Source organism: Littorina saxatilis, linkage group LG1 (assembly GCF_037325665.1).
Source record: "Littorina saxatilis isolate snail1 linkage group LG1, US_GU_Lsax_2.0, whole genome shotgun sequence".
NCBI lineage: Eukaryota > Metazoa > Mollusca > Gastropoda > Littorinimorpha > Littorinidae > Littorina > Littorina saxatilis.
The window spans coordinates 68,088,957-68,114,342 of record NC_090245.1 but is presented as its reverse complement, the minus strand read 5'-3'; the positions used below and the strand labels follow the sequence as shown (position 1 = coordinate 68,114,342).

The window sequence follows — 25,386 nt, the reverse complement described above, 5'->3', positions numbered from 1 at the left end:
ATTAAACGATCCAAAACCAATTTCATCTTATTCTTCGTCATTTTCTGATTCCAAAAACATATACATATGTTATATTTGGATTAAAAACAAGCTCTGAAAATTAAAAATATAAAAATTACAGCAGTCCCTGCAATGTACGGCCCCCGGCGTGAGCGGACACCTGACATGTACGGACACATTTGCTCGGCACGGAGTGTTTTCCTTCTATATTTGCCCCCCCTTAAACGGACACCTGCAAAACGTGGACACGGACACTCATTTTCGGTCCCAACAGCAGGTCATACCTCCAATGTACGGACAGACCATCGTCAAATGTTCACCACAACAAAGTCGATAACAGAGCAGTCCGGCTCTTGGTACAAAGATCACAGCCGCAATGGCGTGATGACAGTCACTGATAACTTGAGTGCACGTGTACCCATCAGGAGAGAGGGGGGAGGGGGGGGGGGTAGTTTTGGTCAGGAGTGGAGTACATGCGAAGATGCCAACATGAAACTGCACTGGGCTCTTTATTCTTGTCTGTTGGACGTAAACAACAGAAACCACATGTACAGTCGATGAAGGTCCTGAGCGAAAGAGAGTGAAAACCCGGCCACAGTTCTCAGCATCGTGTGTCTGTGTGTAACCTCTTTCATTGACAAGATACTCTTGTTTCCCCTCAGCCTTGACCAGTGAGTCGGTTGCCTAATCTGTGAACCCTTCAGTTGTCTTGCTTTGTCAAAAGTTACGACACAGTCAACTTGACTGGTTTTGCTCTGAGTGAACAGTGCAGCTGGCCTCTCTGGTCACAGCCCCAAACAGTACATGGCTGGAGGGAGTGAGAGAGAGGGAGGGGGGGGGGGGTGGAGGGGTAGCTGGCTAAACTCTGTGGGGTCCGGTGTCACTACATGTCAGCAGGAAGAGCACTGGAGAGAAATAGAGAGGTGTACTCTTCCACACAATTTCCAAGCATCAGTTGTCACGGCTTGGGGTAGGCATTAGTGAGGGAGAGTGGGAGCTGTGTTGTGTACTGTGTATTTCCGACTGAAGAGTGAAAAGTCACTGCCATGCCACATGATCGGCATGCAGTCAATAAAGCCAGACAAGAAGAAAATAAATTACATGACTATGACATGCAGCTCTATCTGCTGCTATTTCTTCAAACTGGTTTTCAAGCTTATTCTTTCAAAGCATCTGCACACGCTCCTCTGTGCTGTGTTTGTGTGGCTGCTTTCGTATGTCAGTGCATGGTGAGTGTGTTCACTGCCTTGAGGATTTATTTTATCTCTTCTTTTCAACACTTTTCATACAAATCATTTTTACAGAACGTTTAAAGAAGTATTAGGAGTTTATTGTTATTGTTTAGTAGCCACAAGAAGTGATTAGCATAGATTCAATCCTGTTGTTTGTGTGTCTCTGTGTGAATGTATGGCGGGTGTGGTCACCCCTCCCGTGACCGGACACCTGCAATGTACGGACAGTTTTGCTATGGCCCAAGGGTGTCCGTTCATGAGAGGGACTGCTGTATGATCAAAATTAAATTTTCGAAATCGTTTTAAAAACTATTTCATCTTATTCCTTGTCGGTTCCTGATTCCAAAAACATATAGATATGATATGTTTGGATTAAAAACACGCTCAGAAAGTTAAAACGAAGAGAGGTACAGTAAAGCACAGCTCAATCGCTACCGCGCCAAACAGGCTCGTCACTTTCGCTGCCTTTTGCACTAGCGGCGGACTACGTTCAGTTTCATTCTGTGAGTTCCACAGCTTGACTAAATGTAGTAATTTCGCCTTACGCGACTTGTTTAATCCTCCAACTGAAATCATCGAGCTGGCCGAAGTTGTCCAAACAACAACAGACGTGAACAGGACATGAAGTTTTAAAAAACTGAAGAGCAAGAAATGTGAGGCATAATCTTACCATCACTATGCCCAAGATAAAGAGGTGACTCTCAAATAGGTGCTCTCCCAGTTTCCGTTGCGAGGATAGCCAATACTGGCTCCTGCAACGTACCCATACCAGATCCAGATCCAGAGAGAAAATTAGGTCTGAAAAAGGAGGAATCTTAAAAATAGGTAAATTTACAGAGGTTAAGTACAAAAAGTTTCAGACAACTGTGCCTTGAAAGGGAGGGAGTGTTATATTGGGGGGGGGGGGGGGGGGGGGGGGCACTGTAATGGGACATGACAAAGGGGTGTCGTATAACTATAAGCATTTGGTTTTCTTGTTTTCATTAATGTTATTTGTTTACATTAGCCTGTTTGCTGCCAGGAAATATTTGTATTCAAAGCGTTACCTGTGTTTATCTGAATTAAAAACTTTCTGTGTGCCCTTGATGTATGATTGAATACACCACATACATACACACACATTGTTTGTTGTTTTTCTTCTGTTGTTGTTTATTGAATGGTTTGTTGCCGGTTAACCCTCTTGCATTTTTAACCCTCTTGCATTCATATTGTTAGACAGCATAAGCCCCTTAGTTTTCTCATTCTTTTCGCATTTTCAAGTAAAATTGCGGCATGTTCTGTAAACATGTATATCAATATGTGACCCTCCACCACGCAATGAGTCGCTTCTCACCATGCGCAGTTCTGGGCTAGCCCTAACAGTAACATACTGTCATACATCCTGGGGGTGTCAAATGTCAATTTTGAGATTTTGCTACAAAGTTATTTTTCAGTCTCTTTTCTACCCACATCTATCACCTGTTAAGCTGAAAATGCCTTAAAAGTTGCATAAAGCACTTTTGAAGCACACTCTACCGGGCGGGGATGTAGCTCAGTCGGTAGCGCGCTGGATTTGTATCCAGTTGGCCGCTGTCAGCGTGAGTTGTCCCCACGTTCGGCGATAGATTTATTTCTTAGAGTCAACTTTGTGTGCAGACTCTCCTCGGTGTCCGAACACCCCCGTGTGTACACGCAAGCACAAGACCAAGTGCGCACGAAAAAGATCCTGTAATCCCTGTCAGAGTTCGGTGGGTTATAGAAACACGAAAATACCCAGCATGCTTCCTCCGAAAACGGCGTATGGCTGCCTAAATGGCGGGGTAAAAAACGGTCATTCATGTAAAATTCCACTCGTGCAAAAAAACCACGAGTGTACATGGGAGTTTCAGCCCACGAACGAAGAAGAAGAAGCAGCACTCTACCCATGTGTTTTTTGTGCGGTTATAGCGCCCTGAAAACATGCCACTTTCACTCAACAATCGCCCCTGTAAAACTTCAAATGGTCTCGTTGATACACACAAGAATGGAAAGGTCTTTGTTCCGAGTTTCAAACTGCGTAGTTTCTATTGGTTAGACCAAAAATATCTGACCAATGACAATATAAATATGGTTGCTAAGGAAAAGGTCTGGGAAAAGGCAAAATTGTTTGAGGCTGTTTTTCTCAAAACTGTCGTTTTGAGGGTTACCTTTTTCACAGGCTTATAACTTGAAAGGTTTTAAATCTTTTGTAAAACGGGTTTCACCATTGGGTAGAGCATCAAAAAATATGTTAGAAAATGTAGAAATAAAAAAATCATGCATTTGTGACAAAAGACTCATTCTGTGGTTGGTGGTGGGCACATATTGTATAGATCTCGATCACTTATTTGAAATAAGACGTCAAACTTTGCATGTACGTGCATGTTTGGATGAACTTTGGTTTGCATGTGATGTTGTGTGTCCAATGTCTACTGTGGATGTTGTTGTCACCAAATATGTTAACAAAAAAGGTATTTTTGAGATTACAGTCCAGTGATTAGCACATAAATATGGTATAGTGTCCAAAACATGCCTCTGTTAGTTGTAGAAAAGCAGTGTCCTACCTGTCATGTTTCCCAGTAATCCAGATGGTGTTCATATCTTGATAATTTCACAAATGTCACATTGAATCATTGTCACAAAGCCAGGACATGTCCATTCAAAAACAAGGAAAACTGATCGCCCTCTATAGGCCTTTGCTGTTCTGATGTTCACCAATGTTTACGCGTAAATGCACACGGTGCACACTTACTCGCTCAACAGGCTCAAGAACAAGCGCAAATGTCACAATCATTGTCACCAACAAGGTCGCAAGCATTGTCACCCATGGTGTCACCAACGTTCGTAAGTTGCTACTTCTGTATCGTTCTGAGCATGATCGTTACTGAAACACTGATGCAATCGATAGAGGCCCCTTGCAAAACGAACATTCTCAGGCTGTCTAAAGCTTTGTTGTCCGTAGGTGTCCCCCGCCAAGCACTGTCACATTGGTGACAGATTTTATACCTGCGCATGACCTGGGAACCCATACGATTTCGCGGTATTTTGTACGCATGATTGTCTAGAATACGAACAGTATGTACAGTCAGTGGAAAAAACTACGACGAGAACAAATTCCTAGATCACTTTCCTTCACAAGCGCGTTATGTGCATCCTGAAGCCAATCCAGTATTTGACACATGATTACAATTTTTGTCAGTAAACGTTGAAAGAAGCATTTGTTTTAAATGTATTGGTAAACTTAATTAACGGTGAGACGGAAGCGTGTGAAACATGTTTGAATCATGGATGTTGAGTACGCTAATTTTTCTGAAAATACACCAATTTTGCTTGAGAATAGTCCAAGTGCAAAACGGGTTCCCAGGTCTGCTGCCCTCAGTTTTTACCAGCTCATCTTGTTTGCTAGTTTCTGGTTGATGCTTCCAACACAAAGTTTGTCAAAAAACAAGATATCGGGCAAAGCATGTTGTCTGTTGCACTGAATGCATGTGTTGCATGACGCCACGTTTGCTTCAAGCAGCTAACGGTACCTTGTGATAGTCTTCACTGTCTTCGCAATATCTCCATTGTTATTCTCTGCAACACCTCCAGGCTCAACCATCTAACCATGCATCTTTTTCCGTTTCATAAATATCTATTTCACCAAGTTTTTCTTCCAGTTCTACACCAGTTTAATAAAAAATAAATAAAAAGGCGTTTCGCATGCAATCAAGGTCGCATTGAACAAGTTGTGAATGAATTAGAACAGCGTTATTTTTAGATCTCTCACAACCACACAGACATTTTTCTCCATCTCATAATATGACCATCGTGCCTGGGAAACCCATTTTCTTCCTCTGACCAAGCTATGTTTTGGTGGGTTAACAAGGGCAAGGTCAGGTCTGGTAAGGAAAGTTACTAGCACATGTGGGGCGTTGTGAACAGTAGAGGCATATTTTAGGCTGGGCAGTCGGGGGCGTTACGAATGCAAGAGTGTTAAAGCAAGTTACCCAGGAGGCAGCAAAAGGTTTAACAATGCACTTGTTTCTTTTGAATTGTGTGTGCTGCTGTTTGTGTCCGAGTGGGCGTCTACCTTCATTCCATCATGTTTGCCTGTCCAGCCACGGAGTTGTAGGTCCATGTACCTCTCAGTGTCGGTGTCCATCTGTTCGTGTATGCATGTCTCACACCATACAACAGACGCATCCGCACCTCCATAAGACATTTATGCACATGCACACTCACACACACACAAACACACAGGCTTCTTGCCTCCTTTCATCCTATCTTTCTTAGTCTTATGCAGAGCCTTAGCACCAGTTGCCATGAATGAACTATGCTGACTTGCTATTTCTCTTGGCTGTCTGCGCCTATCCAGGAATTGACAGGCTTGGAGTGCGGCCACAAGTTCTGTTCCAAGTGCTGGGGAGACTACCTGACGTCCAAAATCATCGACGAGGGCATGGGGCAAACCATTTCCTGTGCTGCTTTTGGTTGTGATATCCTGGTGGATGATACTTCCGTCATGTAAGTGCAAATATGAGCTGTCATGGACACTGGGAAAGCAGGCAGATCTTTGGAAAAGTTGGAGACCCTCTTCTCGTCTAGGCATGCACACAAGCGCATGCATTAATTTATTCCTCATACTGTTACCTCATCAGGTAAATACCTGTTATTTGCTACAGGAATGGGAAGCATTCATGACATGAAGCCGTGTCAGTTTGGTAATGAAGTAGCTAATGATAGAGGGCTGTAAGTGTTGTTTGACTGAAAATGAAAAATGTGTTTTTATCACAAATGCGCAGTTTACAATTTTCTGGATTAAGCAATCTGGTAACGGAGTAGTAGTAGACTGGCTGCTCAGAGCCTGAAAGTGAGCTTATTTGATTGTAATCAGTGATCTTTTTTACATTTTTCAGGACACTCATACGTGAGCCCAAGGTGAAGTTGAAGTATCAGCAACTGATCACCAATAGTTTTGTGGAGGTGAGTTTACTTTAAACATTCACGGATGTATTCTTTATGGCCATTCTTTATTCTGTCTCTCTCTTAGTCTTACTCTTTACATCTCTTTATTCTTCTTGTGCTTTGTTTTCTTCTGCTGATTCTCCTTTGGGGTTGGAGGTGTATTGAACTTGAAGGTCTGGATTTTAGTATGGGACATACTTTGATATCAGTAGTATTTGATTTTGAACAGATTTTGATTTGAATTTGATTGCCATATTGGCAACACCAGGAGGGTAGGATTAGAATAATCTTGGGTGGTTTAACATACCTGTGTTGGGTGTTTCAAGCATCTGATGTTTTCGTTTCAGTGTAACCGATTGTTACGCTGGTGTCCGGCGCCGGACTGCGGGCATGCGGTCAAGGTGACCTACCATGATGCCAAGCCCGTCACCTGTGTTTGTGGTCATAACTTCTGGTGAGCTGCTGTTTCTGTTGCTTTTACAATGCTTGTTATGCCCCTTTAGAGTGTGGATCTCCTTTGACTTTGAGGAGTCAGGCTTTGACACTTCTTGTTGTTTTGTATTTGTCTTGTCATGCATTGCCATACAGTAAAACCTGAGTCTAGCGGACCCTTGTTGTAACGGCCACCTGCTACATACGGACAGTTTATCATGGCACGAACACGATTTCAACAATAACTAACCTTCAACGGGCGGACACCTGCCACTTACGGACGCAGACACGATTTTTCGGACCGTATGAAGTGTAAACACTGTCACAAACGGACACAACGTACATAAAAACGCAACTTCGAAAACGCAACTTCGAAAACATGTCAGAGTTTGGTGGGTTATGAGTTCCAGTGCTCGGCAGCCGTAGCCGTAGCACAAATGGTTGTTGATTGGTTGTCCTGTCCCTTTTCTGACCAATCAGTGGCTTGTTTAGATGGAGACCCACTTTTGCTCACTCACTTTCGCTTCGCTCACTTTCGCTTTTCCGCATTAGACTACTGTGTTTGAAAATGGAATCTCCAGCAGGAAAAAGAAAAGCGTTGACTTTAGAGCAGCGTGTCGCTGCCTTGAAAAAACTAGATAGCGGCCAATCATGCCGAGATGTGGCGAAGGAGATGGGATGTGGTAAAACACAGATCGCGAGGATCAAATCGGAAAAAGAAGACGTGATGATCTCTCTCTCTTTGTAAGCAATCGTTCGAAGGAAACAATAGTTAACACAGCTAAATTTTTGTTCCATGCATTTATGCTGAGACTAGAAAAACTGAATGAAACAAGAGCTGACCCAATTTGGTCGAGACACACTGCGGAATTTCCCGTTGAATGACTGATGAAGAGTCAGCTATTTTTAGCTTTGTGACGTCCGACTTGCGTAAGTTTGAATGCACAGTGTGTGTAGGGAACGGGGTAGGTGGGGGGGGGGGGGGGGGGGGGGGGGATGTTGTTGTTGTTGTTGTTGTTGTTGTTTGCTACATGTATCATTTGTTTACTCACATTTTCAGTGAGTCTCATGTTCAATCCAATAAATACATACTACAGGACTGACAAAAAGTGTCTTGTTCATTTTACGTGCTCTTTGTAAAATATTGCCCCGGCCCCTCCACCTGTGAAGAAGGGACACCTGTCTAATAGGGACACTATTACCATTCCCCAAGGGTGTCCGTTGGAGACAGGTTTTACTGTATCAGTTTTGATTCACACATATGCACATGTAACCTTTTGCTTCACTCCTCTGTCAACATCTGACTTAAAAATGGTTACTTATCAAGTTCAAGTGAAGGAGAATTATATTCTGTTGTTGGTCAACATTGATGCTTATCCAGTGTACATGTATCAATGTTGACAATGTATCAACTCTCTACAAGTGAAGACTGGTTACGTTACATACCTGTCCAGTTTTCACAAGCTGATTCTGTATTCCCATGTCTATTTGTCACTTTTTTTCAGTACTTTTTATGTACCATACTTTCGGGTTTATAAGGCGCAACTTTTTTCTTTATCTTTTACCCCTGCGCCCTATTTACAAATATAGCCTTGTTTATGGGTGAAGAATAGCCCAGATGTACCCACATTGCTATGCAAAGAAACATAACACTTTCTCTCAAGTGGTATGCATGTTTTTGCTTCTATGACCTGAACAAAGTTTCCTCTCGGACATCAAAGGCGTGGGTCTCATAGTGAAACAAGTTCATTGACCTTAGGTCACAAGGCCAAACAGCTCTCAGGTTGCAGACTCTTTGATCTCACTGCACATTGGGAAGGAAACGTATTTCCAACCTGTGTACTTCCTTTGACTTGCGGGGATTGCGCATTTTACAACAAAGTGCCTCTTAGTCTCGGAGATACTGTATATGTACTCTCATGGATTATTTTGCTATGACTTGCAAGTAAAAGTACCGTCTCAGATTAGGGTTAAACTTAAGTTAAACAATTTTCTTATGAGAAACAAGAAAGGTGCACTTAGCATGCCGAAGACCGCTAAACAGGCAGCATACTGGCGCAGGAATGAATTGTTCATCCACTTAGATTTGTCACTTCTGTATATTTCAGTTTCGCCTGTGGTGAGAACTGGCATGACCCTGTCAAGTGCGTCTGGTTGCGGCGGTGGATCAAGAAGTGTGATGATGACAGTGAAACTTCAAACTGGATTGCTGCTAATACCAAAGTAAGGAATATCCCCATTCTGGTTGATAATGATACAAACAAACTTGTGCACTCTTCTGTCATCTGTGTATCCCTCTGTCTTACCCTAGTCCCGTCCACTGTGCTATGATGAGCGAACCCTGAAATTGTCATTGCTGCAAGCAAACCGGTGCTTTCCTTTTGCCACCTGTCTCCCTTTACTCTCACTCTTTCACTGTGTCTAGAGTGAGCCCTGCTGATGTCACACAAATATGTGAAAGAAGCAGTTATACGAAGTAGCTTAGTGTGACTTGGGCTAGATTTGCAGGGATGACTTTTCACTGTCGCCCTCAACATGACCGAATTTGTAGAGTGGAAGCAAATAAATACACAATACAGACTATTTTATTGGCCAGTGAAACTAGGAATTTGTCTTAATGTTGCGGTAAAAATAAACGGGTTACACTCACTCACCCCCCCCCCCCCCCCCCCCCCCCGCCGGGTTAGGGGGAAGAATTTACCCGATGCTCCCCAGCATGTCGTAAGAGGCGACTAACGGATTCTGTTTCTCCTTTTACCCTTGTTAAGTGTTTCTTGTATAGAATATAGTCAATTTTAGTAAAGATTTTAGTCAAGCTGTATGTAAGAAATGTTAAGTCCTTTGTACTGGAAACTTGCACTCTCCCAGTAAGGTAATATATTGTACTACGTTGCAAGCCCCTGGAGCAAATTTTTGATTAGTGCTTTTGTGAACAAGAAACAATTGACAAGTGGCTCTATCCCCTCTCCCCCCTTTCCCCGTCGCGATATAACCTTCGTGGTTGAAAACGACGTTAAACACCAAATAAAGAAAGAAACACTCACTCACACTGAAACACAGTCAAGCTTAAGCACCGAATCAACAGGCTATATTAAAAGATACATGCTAAAACATCAATCCTGTGAACAACAAATCCGTCGCGATATAACCTTGAATGGTTGAAAACGACGTTAAACACCAAATAAAGAAAGAAAGAAAGAAAGTGAACAACAAAGCTGGTGAGCCACAATGCCACATGAATCATTGACATATAATCTAACAGTCTAAAAGGTACCTGTTACAGTATCATGTGCTGATATGTATGTTGTGGGACTGGGTGGCCGAGTGGTAACGCACTTGCGCTCGGAAGCGAGAGGTTGCGTGTTCAGGCCTGGGTCAGGCCGCAATTTTCTCCCCCCTTTCCTAACCTAGGTGGTGGGTTCAAGTGCTAGTCTTTCGGATGAGACGAAAAACCGAGGTCCCTTCGTGTACACTACATTGGGGTGTGCACGTTAAAGATCCCACGATTGACAAAAGGGTCTTTCCTGGCAAAATTGTATAGGCATAGATAAAAATGTCCATCAAATACCCGTGGGACTTGGAATAAAGTAAAAAAATTCCATCTCACACGGCATTAAGTCTCAGGAAACATGAATACACGCATGCAGGGGGAAAAAAAATATGGGTAGCGCCGTATGTATGGCAGCTCGCTTTCCCCGGGGAGAAAGCAGCCCGAATTTCCATGAGGGTAACCTCACTGGACTGTAAATCTTATCCAATCCAATCCAATCCGATATAATCTAACAGTCTAAAAGGTACCTGTTTCAGTATCATGTGCTGATATGTATGTTGATGTCCATCAGGAGTGCCCCAAGTGTCACGTGACAATAGAGAAGGATGGCGGATGTAACCACATGGTGTGCAAGAACCAGAACTGCAAGGCCGACTTCTGCTGGGTCTGTCTAGGGCCATGGGAGCCACATGGTTCATCCTGGTACGTGTCATTTCTGCTTTGTACACTTGTGTTCAGCTGGCTGGTGTTGTTTTCGCTCAGAAGATCTATAGTGACTTCATGGTGGCTAGTTGGGTTTTTGACTCACATGCGAAGCAAAAGTGAGTCTATGTACTCACCCGAGTCGTCCGTCTGTCCGGCCGGCCAGCCGGCCGGCCGGCCGGCCGTCCGGAAAACTTTAACGTTCGATATTTCTTGGACACTATTCAGTCTATCAATACCAAATTTGGCAAGATGGTGTATGATGACAAGGCCCCAAAAAACATACATAGCATCTTGACCTTGCTTCAAGGTCAAGGTCGCAGGGGCCATAAATGTTGTCTAAAAAACAGCTATTTTTCACATTTTTCCCATTTTCTCTGAAGTTTTTGAGATTCAATACCTCACCTATATATGATATATAGGGCAAAGTAAGCCCCATCTTTTGATACCAGTTTGGTTTACCTTGCTTCAAGGTCAAGGTCACAGGAGCTCTTCAAAGTTGGATTGTATACATATTTTGAAGTGACCTTGACCCTGAATTATGGAAGATAACTGTTTCAAACTTAAAAAATTATGTGGGGCACATGTTATGCTTTCATCATGAGACACATTTGGTCACATATGATCAAGGTCAAGGTCACTTTGACCCTTATGAAATGTGACCAAAATAAGGTAGTGAACCACTAAAAGTGACCATATCTCATGGTAGAAAGAGCCAATAAGCACCATTGTACTTCCTATGTCTTGAATTAACAGCTTTGTGTTGCATGACCTTGGATGACCTTGACCTTGGGTCAAGGTCACATGTATTTTGGTAGGAAAAATGTGTATAGCAGTTCTTAGTGTATGATGTCATTGCTAGGTTTAGTTAAAGGTCAAGGTCAAGCATGTGAGTCGTATGGGCTTTGCCCTTCTTGTTTTGTTTATTTTTGTTTTCTATTGTTTGTTTGTTCGCTATTTTAACATTTTATTTATTTTATTTGTTTTCCGATTTTTGCAATCCACAAATATTGAATAAGGTGGCTAGGTTGTTTGCATACAGACTATCATGTGCTTCACTTTTTAGTGAATCCAAGATACTGAGGATGATAATTTTGTCCATAGTTTTGAAATGGTAACATTGGGTGTGTTTAAATCTATGCGTGTGTGTGTGTGTGGGAGGGGGGAGGGAGGAGGAGAGATACAGCACCAATTATATGATTCATTCTTGTGAGGATCTTGTAAGTGGCTTGCTGGTAATCAACTTTCTGTTATTTCAGGTACAACTGCAATCGCTACAATGAGGATGACGCCAAAAAGGCCAGAGACAACCAAGAGGTGAGAATATAAAAAAAGGTTATGTTACTATTGTGAATGTGATTAGGATAGGGAAAACAATTTGGAAAGACAAAATTGCTGATAAAAATGCTGAGGAGCAGTAACTGCTGTGATACAATGTCACTTTTCTGTTGGTGTGGTCTAAAATGTTACCAGATTATGTGTGTACATTTTATCTTCGATGGATGAAAGAATTTACCTAAATTATGGGTTGTATAACTATAATGTTAAATTTCACGTACAGCACAGTGAAGCAAAAATTTAGAGATGTTGATGGTGCCTGGGTTAAAAATAAAACTACCAAGTTCTTTTTCAGAAGTCGCGCTCAGCGTTGCAGCGCTACCTGTTCTACTGTAACCGCTACATGAACCACATGCAGAGTCTCAAGTTTGAACACAAGGTCAGTGAGCAACAGAGAAGGCTGTTGTTTGACAACAGTACTTTTGGTATGTCTGTCATAGCAGTTCTCATGAGTATTATAATTTTGCATCTGTTTTGAATGTAATCGTGATTTTAACGTTGACTTGAAGAAAGGACGAGAAGAAATAGAATTGGGCTATGGTTTGAAGGAACTAATAAAAAGATACCTTCATACACATTGTCAGCATTTTTACAGTCGCGGGGTATCGGCGAACCTACTGTCTTGGTGGAAAAAAAATGCAGTGCATTCAGTTTCATTAGAGTTGTGACAGATTGACCAACTGAATTTAATTAGGTTTTTGTTGATATCAGTTTTTCTGTTAACTGTCCTGCATAATACCAGAGAACCATATGTACTTCTTCTGATGTATAGTGCCTTGTTCTGAATTTAGATAGACACAGTATCAATATTATCGCATGTGTCGTTTCAGAGCTCAAATAGTTCCCAGGGAACAAAGGGGTGGACCATGTGTCTTTTATTTGCTTCAGTCGGAATGTCTGACTGGATCATTTTGTGGGTGCATGTTTTTGGGTGCCTTGCTTATGTCAAATTTTCAGAGAAGCCTTGTAAAATCTGTAGGCTTGCTAAGCTCTTATGTAGTTATGTGGTCTCTTGTAGGTCTTTGTATTACAAAGTACATGTACATTCCTTTTGGTGTAAGCTTTCATAGTTAGCACCTTAGGTCTGTGCCCGTTTTAAGAGCGTCCATCAACTTGACCATAGGGCAGTAATCAACAGCCTAGCTGCTTCCTGTTGAGACTTCACATCTAATTTTGTGAGTGTCAGTTTGAATTCAGCAAAACATTCTCACTCTCTACAGGAATTCTTCAGATAGTTGACCAGATTTGGTCAACTATTTGACTAGCAATTTCCTCCAGATTTGGTAAACTATACAGAATGTTGATTTGTATTACCAAGTGAAGGGATCCTCTTGTTCCTTGTAAGACCCTGGACAGATCTGTGGTGGTCAACTCCACTGTGTGCACGTGGAAGGAAGGGCAGTAAGCACGGTAGCTTGACCTCTCCCGTTGGGTGATGTTTCAGCTGTACACAGCGGTGCGAGGCAAGATGGAGGAGATGCAGCAGCACAACATGTCGTGGATCGAGGTGCAGTTCCTGAAAAAGGCCGTGGACATCCTGTGCTTGTGCCGCCAGACGCTCATGTACACCTACGTCTTTGCCTTCTACCTCCGCAAAAACAACCAGTCCATCATCTTTGAGGTGAGTGTTGCCGGGCTGAGGTGGATTTGATCAGTAAACTTCCCGCTGGTGTACAGCCGTATTTGTACAGTATTTGCCTAGAGGCAGGTTAGTTGATGTGTGAATCACAGGTTTGAACAGTTATTGCATTCCATACGTTTGCCTGCTTTCTCATCAGTTTGCATCTTCATTATCTTTCTGCCAGATTTGGTCAACTATTTGACTAGCTTCTTCTTCTTCTTCTTCTTCTGCGTTCGTGGGCTGAAACTCCCACGTACACTCGTGTTTTTTGCACGAGTGAAATTTTACGTGTATGACCGTTTTCACCCCGCCATTAAGGCAGCCATACGCCGCTTTCGGAGGAAGCATGCTGGATATTTTCGTGTTTCTATAACCCACCGAACTCTGACATGGATTACAGGATCTTTTCCGTGCGCACTTGGTCTTGTGCTTGCGTGTACACACGAAGGGGGATAAGCCACTAGCAGGTCTGCACATAAGTTGACCTGGGAGATCGGAAAAATCTCCACACTTAACCCACCAGGCGGCCGCGACCGGAATTCGAACCCTCGACCTTCCGATTAAGAGGCCGACGTCTTACCACCCCGCCACAGCGCCCGTCTATTTGACTAGCAATTTACATAAAGGTGTGTGTGCTAGCGCTACCCTATCTTCACTGTTAATATTTAAAAAAAATATTTACATTCTTTAGAATATTGAATCTAGCACCAGGCATCAGATATAAATGATGCATGTGTGTAACAGGATAACCAGAAGGACCTTGAGAACGCAACAGAGCAACTATCTGAGTACCTGGAAAGAGACATCTCATCGGACATGCTGCAGGATATCAAACAGAAAGTGCAGGACAAGTACAGGTAAGTTTACTTTCTGAAAATTGAAACATCTTCTTCTTCTTCTTCTTCTGCGTTCGTGGGCTCAAACTCCCACGTACACTCGTGTTTTTTGCACGATTGGAATTTTACGTGTATGACCGTTTTTTACCCCGCCATTTAGGCAGCCATATGCCGTTTTCGGAGGAATTGAAACATCAAAACAGCTCATTTCTTTTTCTTCTGCTGTTTGAGCTTTGTTTGTTTGTGGATATGGTTGTTGTGTATGGAAAGTGTGTGAGATATAATTTTCATTTGGAACTAGCTTTTGTTGGATATTTGGGGAAAAAAGAACAAAGAAAACCGGACTTCTGACTAGACACAAAAAAACAAGTCGCGTAAGGCGAAATTACTACATTTGGTCAATCTGTCGAACTCACGGAATAAAACTGAACGCACTGTATTTTTTCACCAAGACAGTACAGCTTCGTCAATCCCCGCGTGAAGGAAATCGCTCACCTTCCACGTGCAAAACGTAGTGATATTGACACGCCAGATTAGCGCGGTAGCGTATTGTGCTAAGCAGGAAAGCGCGCTTTTCTGTATTCTTGTTAACTTTCAGAGCTTGTTTTGAATACAACATATCATATTTATATGGTTTTGGAATCAGGAAATGATAAAGAATAAGATGAAATCATTTTTGGATCGATTTCTTAAATTTTAATCGTAAGACTAATTAATCTATTTTCGTTAATTGTGATCACATTTTAAGAGTAAACATGACATATGCATATATTTTTAGATTCAAAATGTGATGAAGAATACGATGCAAACAATTTTAAATCTGTTTGCGAAAATTCGATTTTAATGACAACTTTAATGAGCAAACTCATCAATTAAATTTTAAGCCTCCAAGCTGAAATGCAATACCAAAGTCCGGGCTTCGTCGAAGATTACTTGACCAAAATTTCAACCAATTTGGTTGAAAAATGAGAGCGTGACAGTGCCGCCTCAACTTTCACGAAAAGCCGGATATGACGTCATCAAAGAAATTTATCAAAATAATGAAAAAAACGTCTGGAGATACCATACTCAGGATCTCTCATGTCAAGTTTCATGAAGATCGGTCCAGTAGTTTTCTCTGAATCGCTCTACACACACACACAGACACACACACATACACCACGACCCTCGTCTCGATTCCCCCCTCTACGTTAAAACATTTAGCCAAAACTTAACTAAATGTAAAAAGAGTATGGCTGCCCAAAATGGCATGAAAAATAACGATCATACACGTAAAATCCCACTGATGAAAAAAACATGAGTGTAGGTGGGAGTTTCAGCCATGAATACAGAAGAAGAAGAAGTTGTGTTTTTCTTCATCGTTATTACATAAACTGTGAGATGTAGGCTGGAAAAATACCAGAAAAGGACACTCATGCACACGCGCACACACACACACACACGCACGCACGCACGCACGCACGCACGCACGCACACACACACACACACACACACACACACACACACACACACACACACACACACACACACACACACACACACACACACACACACACACACACACACACACACACACACACACAGAAAGAAGAGAAATTGAAAGAGGACCAAAAGGCAAATAGCAGTATTCGAAGGAAGGGTACTTTTACAGATATCTTTATTATACTTGTCAACATCTTCCGATTTTTGTGCACCTCTCTTGTTTTGTTGTTTTTGTTTTCGGTTTTTTTCAAGGTGATTTAGGGGTTAGCATAGATGTCCAGACGTAGACAGACCTGCCTACCCTTACGATTTGGGCGTAATTTACTATGATTGTTCACCCAAACTACGCCACCACGCTTTCCACAATGGAAGTACGATTTTTAAGAAACCGAAAGTACGATTTTCCCATATAATCTCGATGTAATTCCGATCTGTAGTGTTGCTCTCGCAGAGCTTGCGTTTGCACCTGCGCGAGATCGTTTGGGCAATATCTGGTCATTTCCGGTCTGTTCAGTCACATACAAGATAGACGACGCCGTTTGCATTACAATGAATCAGCAACGCGTGGAAAATCTGAGTCCCCATGAGACGGACGAGCCTGGTCACAGTGGGGGTAAAAGGATTGCTGTGAAAAAGAAGAAAGCCATTCAACAGAAATACAAAGGCAGCTAAATGGAATCGTGGCCATGCCTAAGACCTTAATCAAAAGGACCAAAGCACGTCTTTTGTTCCCTTTGCCACAGTGACTTTTCGTGTGCACACGGTGAAAAATATGACTTGTGCATAGCACAACGGGACAAATTATCATAAGGATGCAGTAACTGAAGAGAGCTCATGGAAACCAAAAGACTTTCGAATTACCTGTTTATCAGGAAGTCTGAGTCGAGTGATACAGTAACAATACTGGAGGGAGAAATTGTCCGAGCAGAAGTGACAATGTGCGAAATGATTGCCGAATGGAATCTTGATATTACACCTTCTTCCACCAGATTACGCTGGGCTCATTACACCTTGTACTTTTGGGGGTAGGCAGGTCTGCGTAGAAGACATTCTGCATGGTACAAAAAGAAGGGAAACGGATGAACAGTTAGTTTCTTGTGACTGATGGAAGCAAATGTACCAAGGTGGAAAAACAATCATTCTTGCCTGACGTTGCAGGTACTGCGAGAGCCGTCGCAAGGTGCTGCTAGACCATGTTCACGAGGGCTACGAGAAGGATCTGTGGGACTACCAGGACGCCAATTGTTAATGACAGGAAGTGCCGTGCCGTGCCAACCCTTGCACACTCTTTTGTGCAGTGCTGAATTTGGAAGTTGGCCCTCTCCTCCTCTTTCCTTACCTTTCTTTTCTTTCTTTTCCCCTCTGTCTCTGTTTTTGTTTATTTCACCTGACCAACCTGTAACCGTAGAGTCAAATCACCATCTCTTTCTCCCCTCATTTCTGTGTTTCTGCAAACATTTTTTTTTTCTTTACAATTACTGTACTGTGTACAGTAAGCAACTGCCTTACTGGGCCTTCGGGTGACCTCCCTTCCTTGGTCAGTGAAGGGTTGGAATGTCAGTTGTCAATTTTTTTAATTTAAAAAAAAAATTATTTTTAAATGTTGGTTTCTGAAGAAAATGTGAAAAGTTTCTTCAGGGACAGGATTTTGTTGAGATGAACTTGCAGAAAAAAGCAAAGTTCATTTCCAGAGGTTACAGCCCATGAACTGATAACAGATTTTACTCCTCTGGCAGAGAAACAGGACTGGAACAGAAAAAGAAAATAAGAAATACCAGTTGTAGGATTGCATTGATTTACTTTTTTGTTTTTTTCACGTTACTGAAACTGCTTGGTTTGAAAATTAGACATAATGACCAGATATAAAAATATAAAAATCATACTGCCTATAAGTGAAAAAGAGTAAAAAGATAAACACTCTCCAAGTCTAGTTTTGTGTTTTTCTGCAATAATGTGAAAAATGCCTGTTATTAATGAAATAAAAATACGCTGATAAGAATGGACTCCATCTTGAATAATTTGTATTTTTGCTGTTTAAAATTGTTTCTCCTCCATAACTTTGACACTTCACAGTATATTTAATGCTCACACCAATGCATACTTAAGTATGATTTCAAAAGCAACAGTAAAAAAAACTATGGAAACTGTAGAAGTTATTTTTACAATCCAGGGTAGTATGTTCCCTTTCTAATTGAAAGTCATTGAAAGGAACAGATTTATAAACATCCGTTTAGTTAGTTCTTTGTTGTGTGAATGATTTGTATGTGTTAAATTTGTGAGGTACTAGTTTTAACTCCCTGAAATTATATACGGGGTCTGGAATTTTTTTTTAAATCTTTTGAGTTCAGATGGTGAAATTGGTTAGTTTACAGTTACCAGAGCTGCCAACTGTTATGCTTTCAGCGTAGCATGCAATGTTTTTAGACAAATTGCTATGCCAAGCATAGAATTGCTATGCTCAAACAAATAATCCCAAGCATGCATGTTTGTTCTTTCTTGTGAGTCCTGGCACTCATTTCTGATTCTCACTCGGTGTAGCGGTCACAATTTAATTTACACTGAAAAGTGACACCCCATGGCCATTATGTTTCTTTTTTCTAAATAAACTTTGTAACAAGAGGCGAAGCCTTCAAGGCTCACGTAAGAAATCGACAAACAGTAACACAAACTCAATCACTCCGTCACACACACACACACACAGTACACACACACACACACACACACACACACACGCACACACACACACACACACACACACACACACACACACACACACACACACACACACACACACACACACACACAGAAAGAGCATAGGTGAAACTGTGCAAGAAAGCGAGACACTAGATCTAGATCTATCTGTCTGCATGTAGTCTACTTACATCCATGGACACGACTGCCAAATAGTCTCGGCCCGCTCAAAATAACAATCACCGAGACTTTCAGTAATTCCATCGCGTGACGTCTAACCCTCGTACGTCATAATGTGACGTCAATGTAATATGACGTCTTCAAATGTTAAAGTTTCTACCACAGACATACATACATACATACATACATACATACATACATACATACATACATACATACATACATACATACATACGCACGCACGCACAGACAGACAAAAGTTAGCATCGCATAGGCTACACTTCGTGAGCCAAAAATGTATATAATCTTGCACGAAATAGCGTACACAGGAATGCAAATACATTTTAGACAATGCTACAGTATTACACCATTTGCTATGCTGAAATTTCCAAACAAATGTAAATTGCTACACTTGAGGTTTCCCAAGGGTTGGCAGCTCTGAGTTACACAAATCGTGACTTTCTTTCCAAATTTGATTTGATTAAATCCTACTCAAAAGTTGAAGAATGTATCTTTTCCTTAAGTTCCGGGGGGGGGGGGGGGGGGGGGTGTATAGTAGTAATAGGGCTGAGGTTATACATCCTGCGAAGCATGTCTGGTAAGCGCCTCTATTTGGTCACATTGTATTTCAAGGCGTAGTCTGCTTGAGGAAGAAAGAAATGTTGTCTAAGTACTATATTTTGAGGGCAGTATTCCTAGAGTACACAGAACTTACTTTAGTAACAGTCCGTTGTCATTTTTCTCTTATTTTCCCGTGTCATCTGCAGTGAAATTACTTGATATATCAAGTATGAAGAAACTTTATATGTCACATGTTCAAATGTGATTTTGTGTCAGGAACCTGTGTGATCTGTATGTTTAGCGAGTGGCTGTTGATGGTTTAAGGCCTGAACACGCAGAGAGAGAGAGAGAGTGCGTGTGTGAATGATTATGTTTATCAAATGTTCACGTAGAGCCCAATGCAGTTGTGTGTGGCATGTGATTTCTACTTTTTATTCCGACCTTATTCTGCTGCCATCATGTGTGCCACTCTTGAATTGCGACTGCTAGCAGTGGAAATGATTGTAACTTTTCCCCCCTTTTTATATTTAGTCAAGTTTTGACTAAATATTTTAACATCGAGGGGGAATCGAAACGAGGGTCGTGGTGTATGTGCGTGTGTCTGTCTGTGTGTGTGTGTGTGTGTGTGTAGAGCGATTCAGACTAAACTACTGGACCGATCTTTATGAAATTTGACATGAGAGTTCCTGGGTATGAAATCCCCGAACGTTTTTTTCATTTTTTTGATAAATGTCTTTGATGACGTCATATCCGGCTTTTCGTGAAAGTTGAGGCGGCACTGTCACGCCCTCATTTTTCAACCAAATTGGTTGAAATTTTGGTCAAGTAATCTTCGACGAAGCCCGGACTTCGGTATTGCATTTCAGCTTGGTGGCTTAAAAATTAATTAATGACTTTGGTCATTAAAAATCTGAAAATTGTAAAAAAAAATAAAAATTTATAAAACGATCCAAATTTACGTTTATCTTATTCTCCATCATTTGCTGATTCCAAAAACATATAAATATGTTATATTCGGATTAAAAACAAGCTCTGAAAATTAAATATATAAAAATTATTATCAAAATTAAATTGTCGAAATCAATTTAAAAACACTTTCATCTTATTCCTTGTCGGTTCCTGATTCCAAAAACATATAGATATGATATGTTTGGATTAAAAACACGCTCAGAAAGTTAAAACAAAGAGAGGTACAGAAAAGCGTGCTATCCTTCTTAGCGCAACTACTACCCCGCTCTTCTTGTCAATTTCACTGCCTTTGCCATGAGCGGTGGACTGACGATGCTACGAGTATACGGTCTTGCTGAAAAATGGCATTGCGTTCAGTTTCATTCTGTGAGTTCGACAGCTACTTGACTAAATATTGTATTTTCGCCTTACGCGACTTGTTTTTCTTCTCTGCTTTGACAACAATAAACAACTTTTTGTCTCAGACTTGGTGATGATGGATTGTGTGACATGATTGGTTCTCTTCAGAGCACATGTGTATATATCTATTTTATGCATGAATGGATCTAAAAGCTGGGTTTGTTTTGCTGTATTTTAAGATTTTTTTCTTCTCATGGATTAAAAGCGTTTGTACAGGTTTTGTTGACGTATGTGTTATATGTCAAAACATTTTGGCTACCTTGTCACTAAAGTGTGAAATGTATGGTATACTTTTGTTGTTGCTATTTATGTGTATTATAGTTGTTGGGCGTTCATACGTTTCATTTCTTCTTTTTACGTTTGCGTATGTTGGAAAAACACCTTTTTTCCAGATCAAAACTTTCTTCTGAAGGGACTGGCACAAAACTGTTGACTAGTTGGAAGTGAATATTTTGTGTGTGCTATGTTTTCAGCTCTGCTTTTCAAGCTTGAAAGTAGGGATTTCCCATTGCTTACTTAATGCTAATAGTGTTTATAAATGTGTGTTTGCGAGGAGAAGCTGAAGCCATACTGACAAATGTGATTTGTTTTTGAAAAGCTGAAAACAGTATACACATTCGTTTGCCTGGGCTACCTGAACTTGTATTTGGAGCTTTTTATTGTTGAAAAAACGCGAGAGTCAGGCCGCAATTTTTCTGCAGCAGCTTTATGTTAAGTCGTGTCATAATCAAGAATTGCTAGTCATTTTGCCGGTCAGTCCACTGTCCGTTTGAGGTACTTGGGCAATCAAGGGAATAGACAGATGACTTGCAACTCTTAATTAAGACACAGCTTTAGAATGTAAGTCCGAGTGTGTAATGGTTACCCCACCACACGACACAGTACTCAAACCTTTCTAATCATTTCAGTGTTTAAATAGCATGCCTGAGTAATTGAAACATGTGTATAATTGATTTCTTTTATTCAATGTGGTCGTGTTGACCCTAAAAAGCATCCAGTGTGCATAATAGTTTGTTTTCTGCTAGGTTTGAACTTTGGATATTTGCCAACACTGTTGTAATTGTAAGAGAGATTTTGTTGTTTTCCAAGTGAGAAGTATCAGATTGCTTCTAGTGGCCTTAAAAACAATAGCAAGGCTGCAACAAGCAGATAATAAAACTCGCATATCTAATTAGTTTTTCTAGCTTGTTTATTTGACTTGCATGGGTGACTTACATTTGCAGTACAGTAGTACCTGCCATATCCGGTCACCCATTAGTCATTGCAAAGGTGACCGCAAATATCAGGTGGCCGTTCATTACAGGCCCCCTCCTCCTCCAAAAAAAACCCCAAAACACGATCAAGTTTTCATGAAGAAAAGAAAGCGATCATCCACGAGCCGCCGATTCATTGTCTCTGTTAGTTTTGCTTTCGTTTATACATCTTAATTATTTGCGTGTTTAACTCGATCGTCCTGGCTAAGCTATTGTTTCGTATGTTTCTATGTGTGTTGTTTGGATTATTATATATATGTATTTGAGTGTCAGATAAACAAGTGTTTCAAACTCACATCAGCTGTGATCGATCCGGAAGTGACTGCCGTAAATGTACATGTATGCGCATGTCTGTATTTACAGTTTGCGCATGCGTAAGTATTCATGTCGTCTGCTCGTGCTGTGCCGTCTGTGCACACAACACACACACACACCACAGGCGCTCGCCCGCGAAAGTGACAAGTGGCCGTTAAGTGGCCGCTCCTGTCGAGTAAGAGGGGCACCTTAGGGCAAAAATCAGTGACCGTTGACCGCGTCAGACAGGTTAACGGCCATTAAGAGTCAATTATAGAAGGAAAACTCATTAGTCATGGGAAAGCTGGCCGCTCCGGGCAGGTTCACGCCCACGAAAGGGCCGGAAATGGAAGGGACTACTGTACATACATAATCTGCGCAGAACACGTTTAAAGGGTAGTTAATGTTGCATAGGGTCCTTGTTTACACATGCTGTAAGGAATGAGTGAGAATAAAATGTCGAAGAAAGGATGGTAACAATATTTACTCTAAATCCTTGATGAAGATTCACAAACAGCAGTTTATCATCGGCTCCACATTTTTAAGCAATTTTATTTTTCAAATATATTTTGAATTACAACAGTTTGGCAATGTTTGTGAAGGTTCACCACAACACAAAACCACATTTAAAGCTGACTAAAAACGTGGAAAATCTTACGAATCGACTTTACAAGCATGTACATGAATTTTTAGTTCAGGGATGAAAATGCCATCAGAAATTCCTGAATAAGCAATCGATTTCCTGATAGCTTTCCTGGTCTTTACACCACATAGGACATCAAAATCATATGTTACCCTTCAAAAAACAACTCGGCAACTATGCAGATTTTCCTGATTTTGTCACATTCTCCACTTTCATCCTTGCTAATTTGTGACTGCTTAGGTTTATTGTTCTTTTGCATACAACTGTCAGTGAATTTCCAACACAGCAGAAGTGTATAAGGGTTTAGCAGATTGCGTAAAATGTGGTTATTTGTAGCATTGGGTGAGCGGATAGACTGTGTTTTTCAGTGCAAGTCGGTCAGAACAACATTATCACCTTGTAAATCACGAATAAAATATTTTTAACACGTTTGCTTTGTGGTTGTTTGAAAAGGTTTTTTGTGTGTGGGATAGACAAGTTGTCAATCATGGCAGGTTATCTAGCGGTTACCTCAAAGAGAGAGAGTGCTCCTTGCGACCAGGGGTGGGGTGGTGTGCCCAACTGTGTAGGTGTAGGACCCAAGTGCTGGGTCCATTGGTTCAAATTTCAAACAAAGCTTTATCGGCACACTCCGAAAATATAACTGTAAAGTTTGTATGGGTCGACACTTGCTCTGTATCCACCTGTTTCAGGCACACCCCTTTGAAGTGACTGGTCTGTAATGCCACGTGGGAAAGTTTACCTCAATAAAAATCAAGAATATTCACTCTTTCACACCCCATTCAAACCTGATTGAGTCATTTCCCAACATCATCTACTTCAACCAGTACCAGAGGACTGCGCTTGGTTCGCACCCAGTTGGGCGCTTTTTCATGTACACCGGTGACCCCTGTTCTCAAAAAGAAAACACAATGCATAGGAGTGATTTTAATCACACAAGCATGAAAGGTTGATGATGCTTTTGTCACTCTTATGCACGCTTGCGTTGGAATAATTATGTGTCTTCCTGTCCATTGATCCGTTAGGAGAAAAAAAATGAAACTCATTTGAAACAACTATTGGAAGCAAGTGATTCATGCCATTGGATTAAAATGCTCAGTGAACAGATTATCTAAATGATACGCTTTACGACTGCTTTTCCCCTTAGTTTCTATGAAATTATTAAAAGGCTTATACAGTGGAACCCCTTTTTAAGACTTCCTAAAAATCGGAGAAAATCAGGTCTGAAAATGGAGGTACATAGACTCAATGCTGGGTCTATGGAAAGAAAATATAAAAATGTAAGGTCTTTGAGGGGGGGGGGGGGGGGGGTGGGGTTGTTATATCAGGGAATTTAAAAAAGGGGTTCCACTGTGTATCAACTTTGACCTACGTGTGATTCTTCAAGATGCAGGTCTTTGGGTTGAATCCTTTCTTGCTGATGAAAGCAAGAACTTCATCTCCATGTTCTCTACATTTACAAAATGTTTTGCTTCTGTTTCTACTTTGGTGTTTTTTGTCAGCCTTGCTTGAAGTTGAGTATATATGAGAAAATGCTGAATTTATATTATTATTTGAGAGAAAAAAAATTGTGTTTGTGCATGACTCTTAATTTGCCTTTTCCGATGATGATGTTTCATTTTGTTGAGCATTTTATGCAACTTTGGCAAGCTTCTCCCCTTGTCCCTTTTTTAAAAAATTTTAATATAGGAAGCGTTCAGTTCCGTTAGGAGGATGTATATTTGTTACAGCCCTGTTAATTTTCCAACAGATGAATTAATTGTGTAAAGATATTGATCAGTGATATCACACTTTGATAATATGGCAAATTAAAACTGTGTCAAACTTTATCTTGCTTATCCTACTTTGTTTTACACATGCACCTGTGTGTGTGTGTGTGTGTGTGTGTGTGTGTGTGTGTGTGTGTGGTTTGAGATGAATATAGTATCCTTAATTAAAGCTTTAACATTACTTGTACAGATACATCAGGCCTGGGAATGATACACCTTTCGTCGTAAATACGACGAAGTCCTTCTCTAATTTTGTAAGAAAAGAGCCTCCGTGTGCCCTTAAAAATGCTTAAAACACATTTTCCCGTCAGTACTCCCAAACCACTTTTACTCATTCCCAGGCCTGATACATGCAAGATCTTGCTGACTTTCTTTCTCTCTCCATCCCCCTTAAGCTCACCCCCCCCCCCCCCCCCTCTTTATTCATCACATACTTTGAATCTGGCACGAGCGACTTCAGTACGTTACTTGGGAACTTCTACAATAAGGAAATCCATGACAGCAGCAAAATGTGTTCGACGAAGGGGACAAACTCAGCCTAAAGCGCCAATCGGCCTATTAGTGGGGCTCGTATGTTGCAAAATCATTCATTTCGTGAAACAAACGCCAAATTTTGCACATATGGACAGTTCCATAAGCTGAACAAAACCTGATACAGAGCCACCGCGAAAAATAAAAAAATCGGTAGTTTTTATAACAAAATTCAAAATGGCCGCCAGTAAAAACGGTTGGGTATGTTAGGCATATTTCATTTCATGTGACAAACACC

At 41.2% G+C, this 25,386-nt stretch overlaps 1 protein-coding gene across 2 annotated transcripts in view; it reads left to right on the top strand.

The window, feature by feature from the left end:
* The window catches only part of LOC138976904 (E3 ubiquitin-protein ligase arih1-like), a 31,310-nt gene extending 6,633 nt beyond the window's left edge, over positions 1–24,677 (top strand). Inside the window, exons 5-15 of one of the 2 annotated variants that reach the window (XM_070349801.1) lie at positions 3,993–4,073; positions 5,587–5,735; positions 6,128–6,194; positions 6,524–6,630; positions 8,717–8,831; positions 10,451–10,581; positions 11,841–11,898; positions 12,215–12,298; positions 13,364–13,540; positions 14,285–14,397; positions 17,017–24,677. In XM_070349801.1, the coding sequence (XP_070205902.1) occupies positions 3,993–4,073; positions 5,587–5,735; positions 6,128–6,194; positions 6,524–6,630; positions 8,717–8,831; positions 10,451–10,581; positions 11,841–11,898; positions 12,215–12,298; positions 13,364–13,540; positions 14,285–14,397; positions 17,017–17,107 (1,173 nt within the window). In that variant the 3' untranslated portion in view covers positions 17,108–24,677. The remainder of the gene's footprint in view (positions 1–3,992; positions 4,074–5,586; positions 5,736–6,127; positions 6,195–6,523; positions 6,631–8,716; positions 8,832–10,450; positions 10,582–11,840; positions 11,899–12,214; positions 12,299–13,363; positions 13,541–14,284; positions 14,398–17,016) is intronic. The other variant, XM_070349809.1, reaches the window with a different exon arrangement.
* The last annotated feature ends 709 nt before the right edge of the window (positions 24,678–25,386 follow it).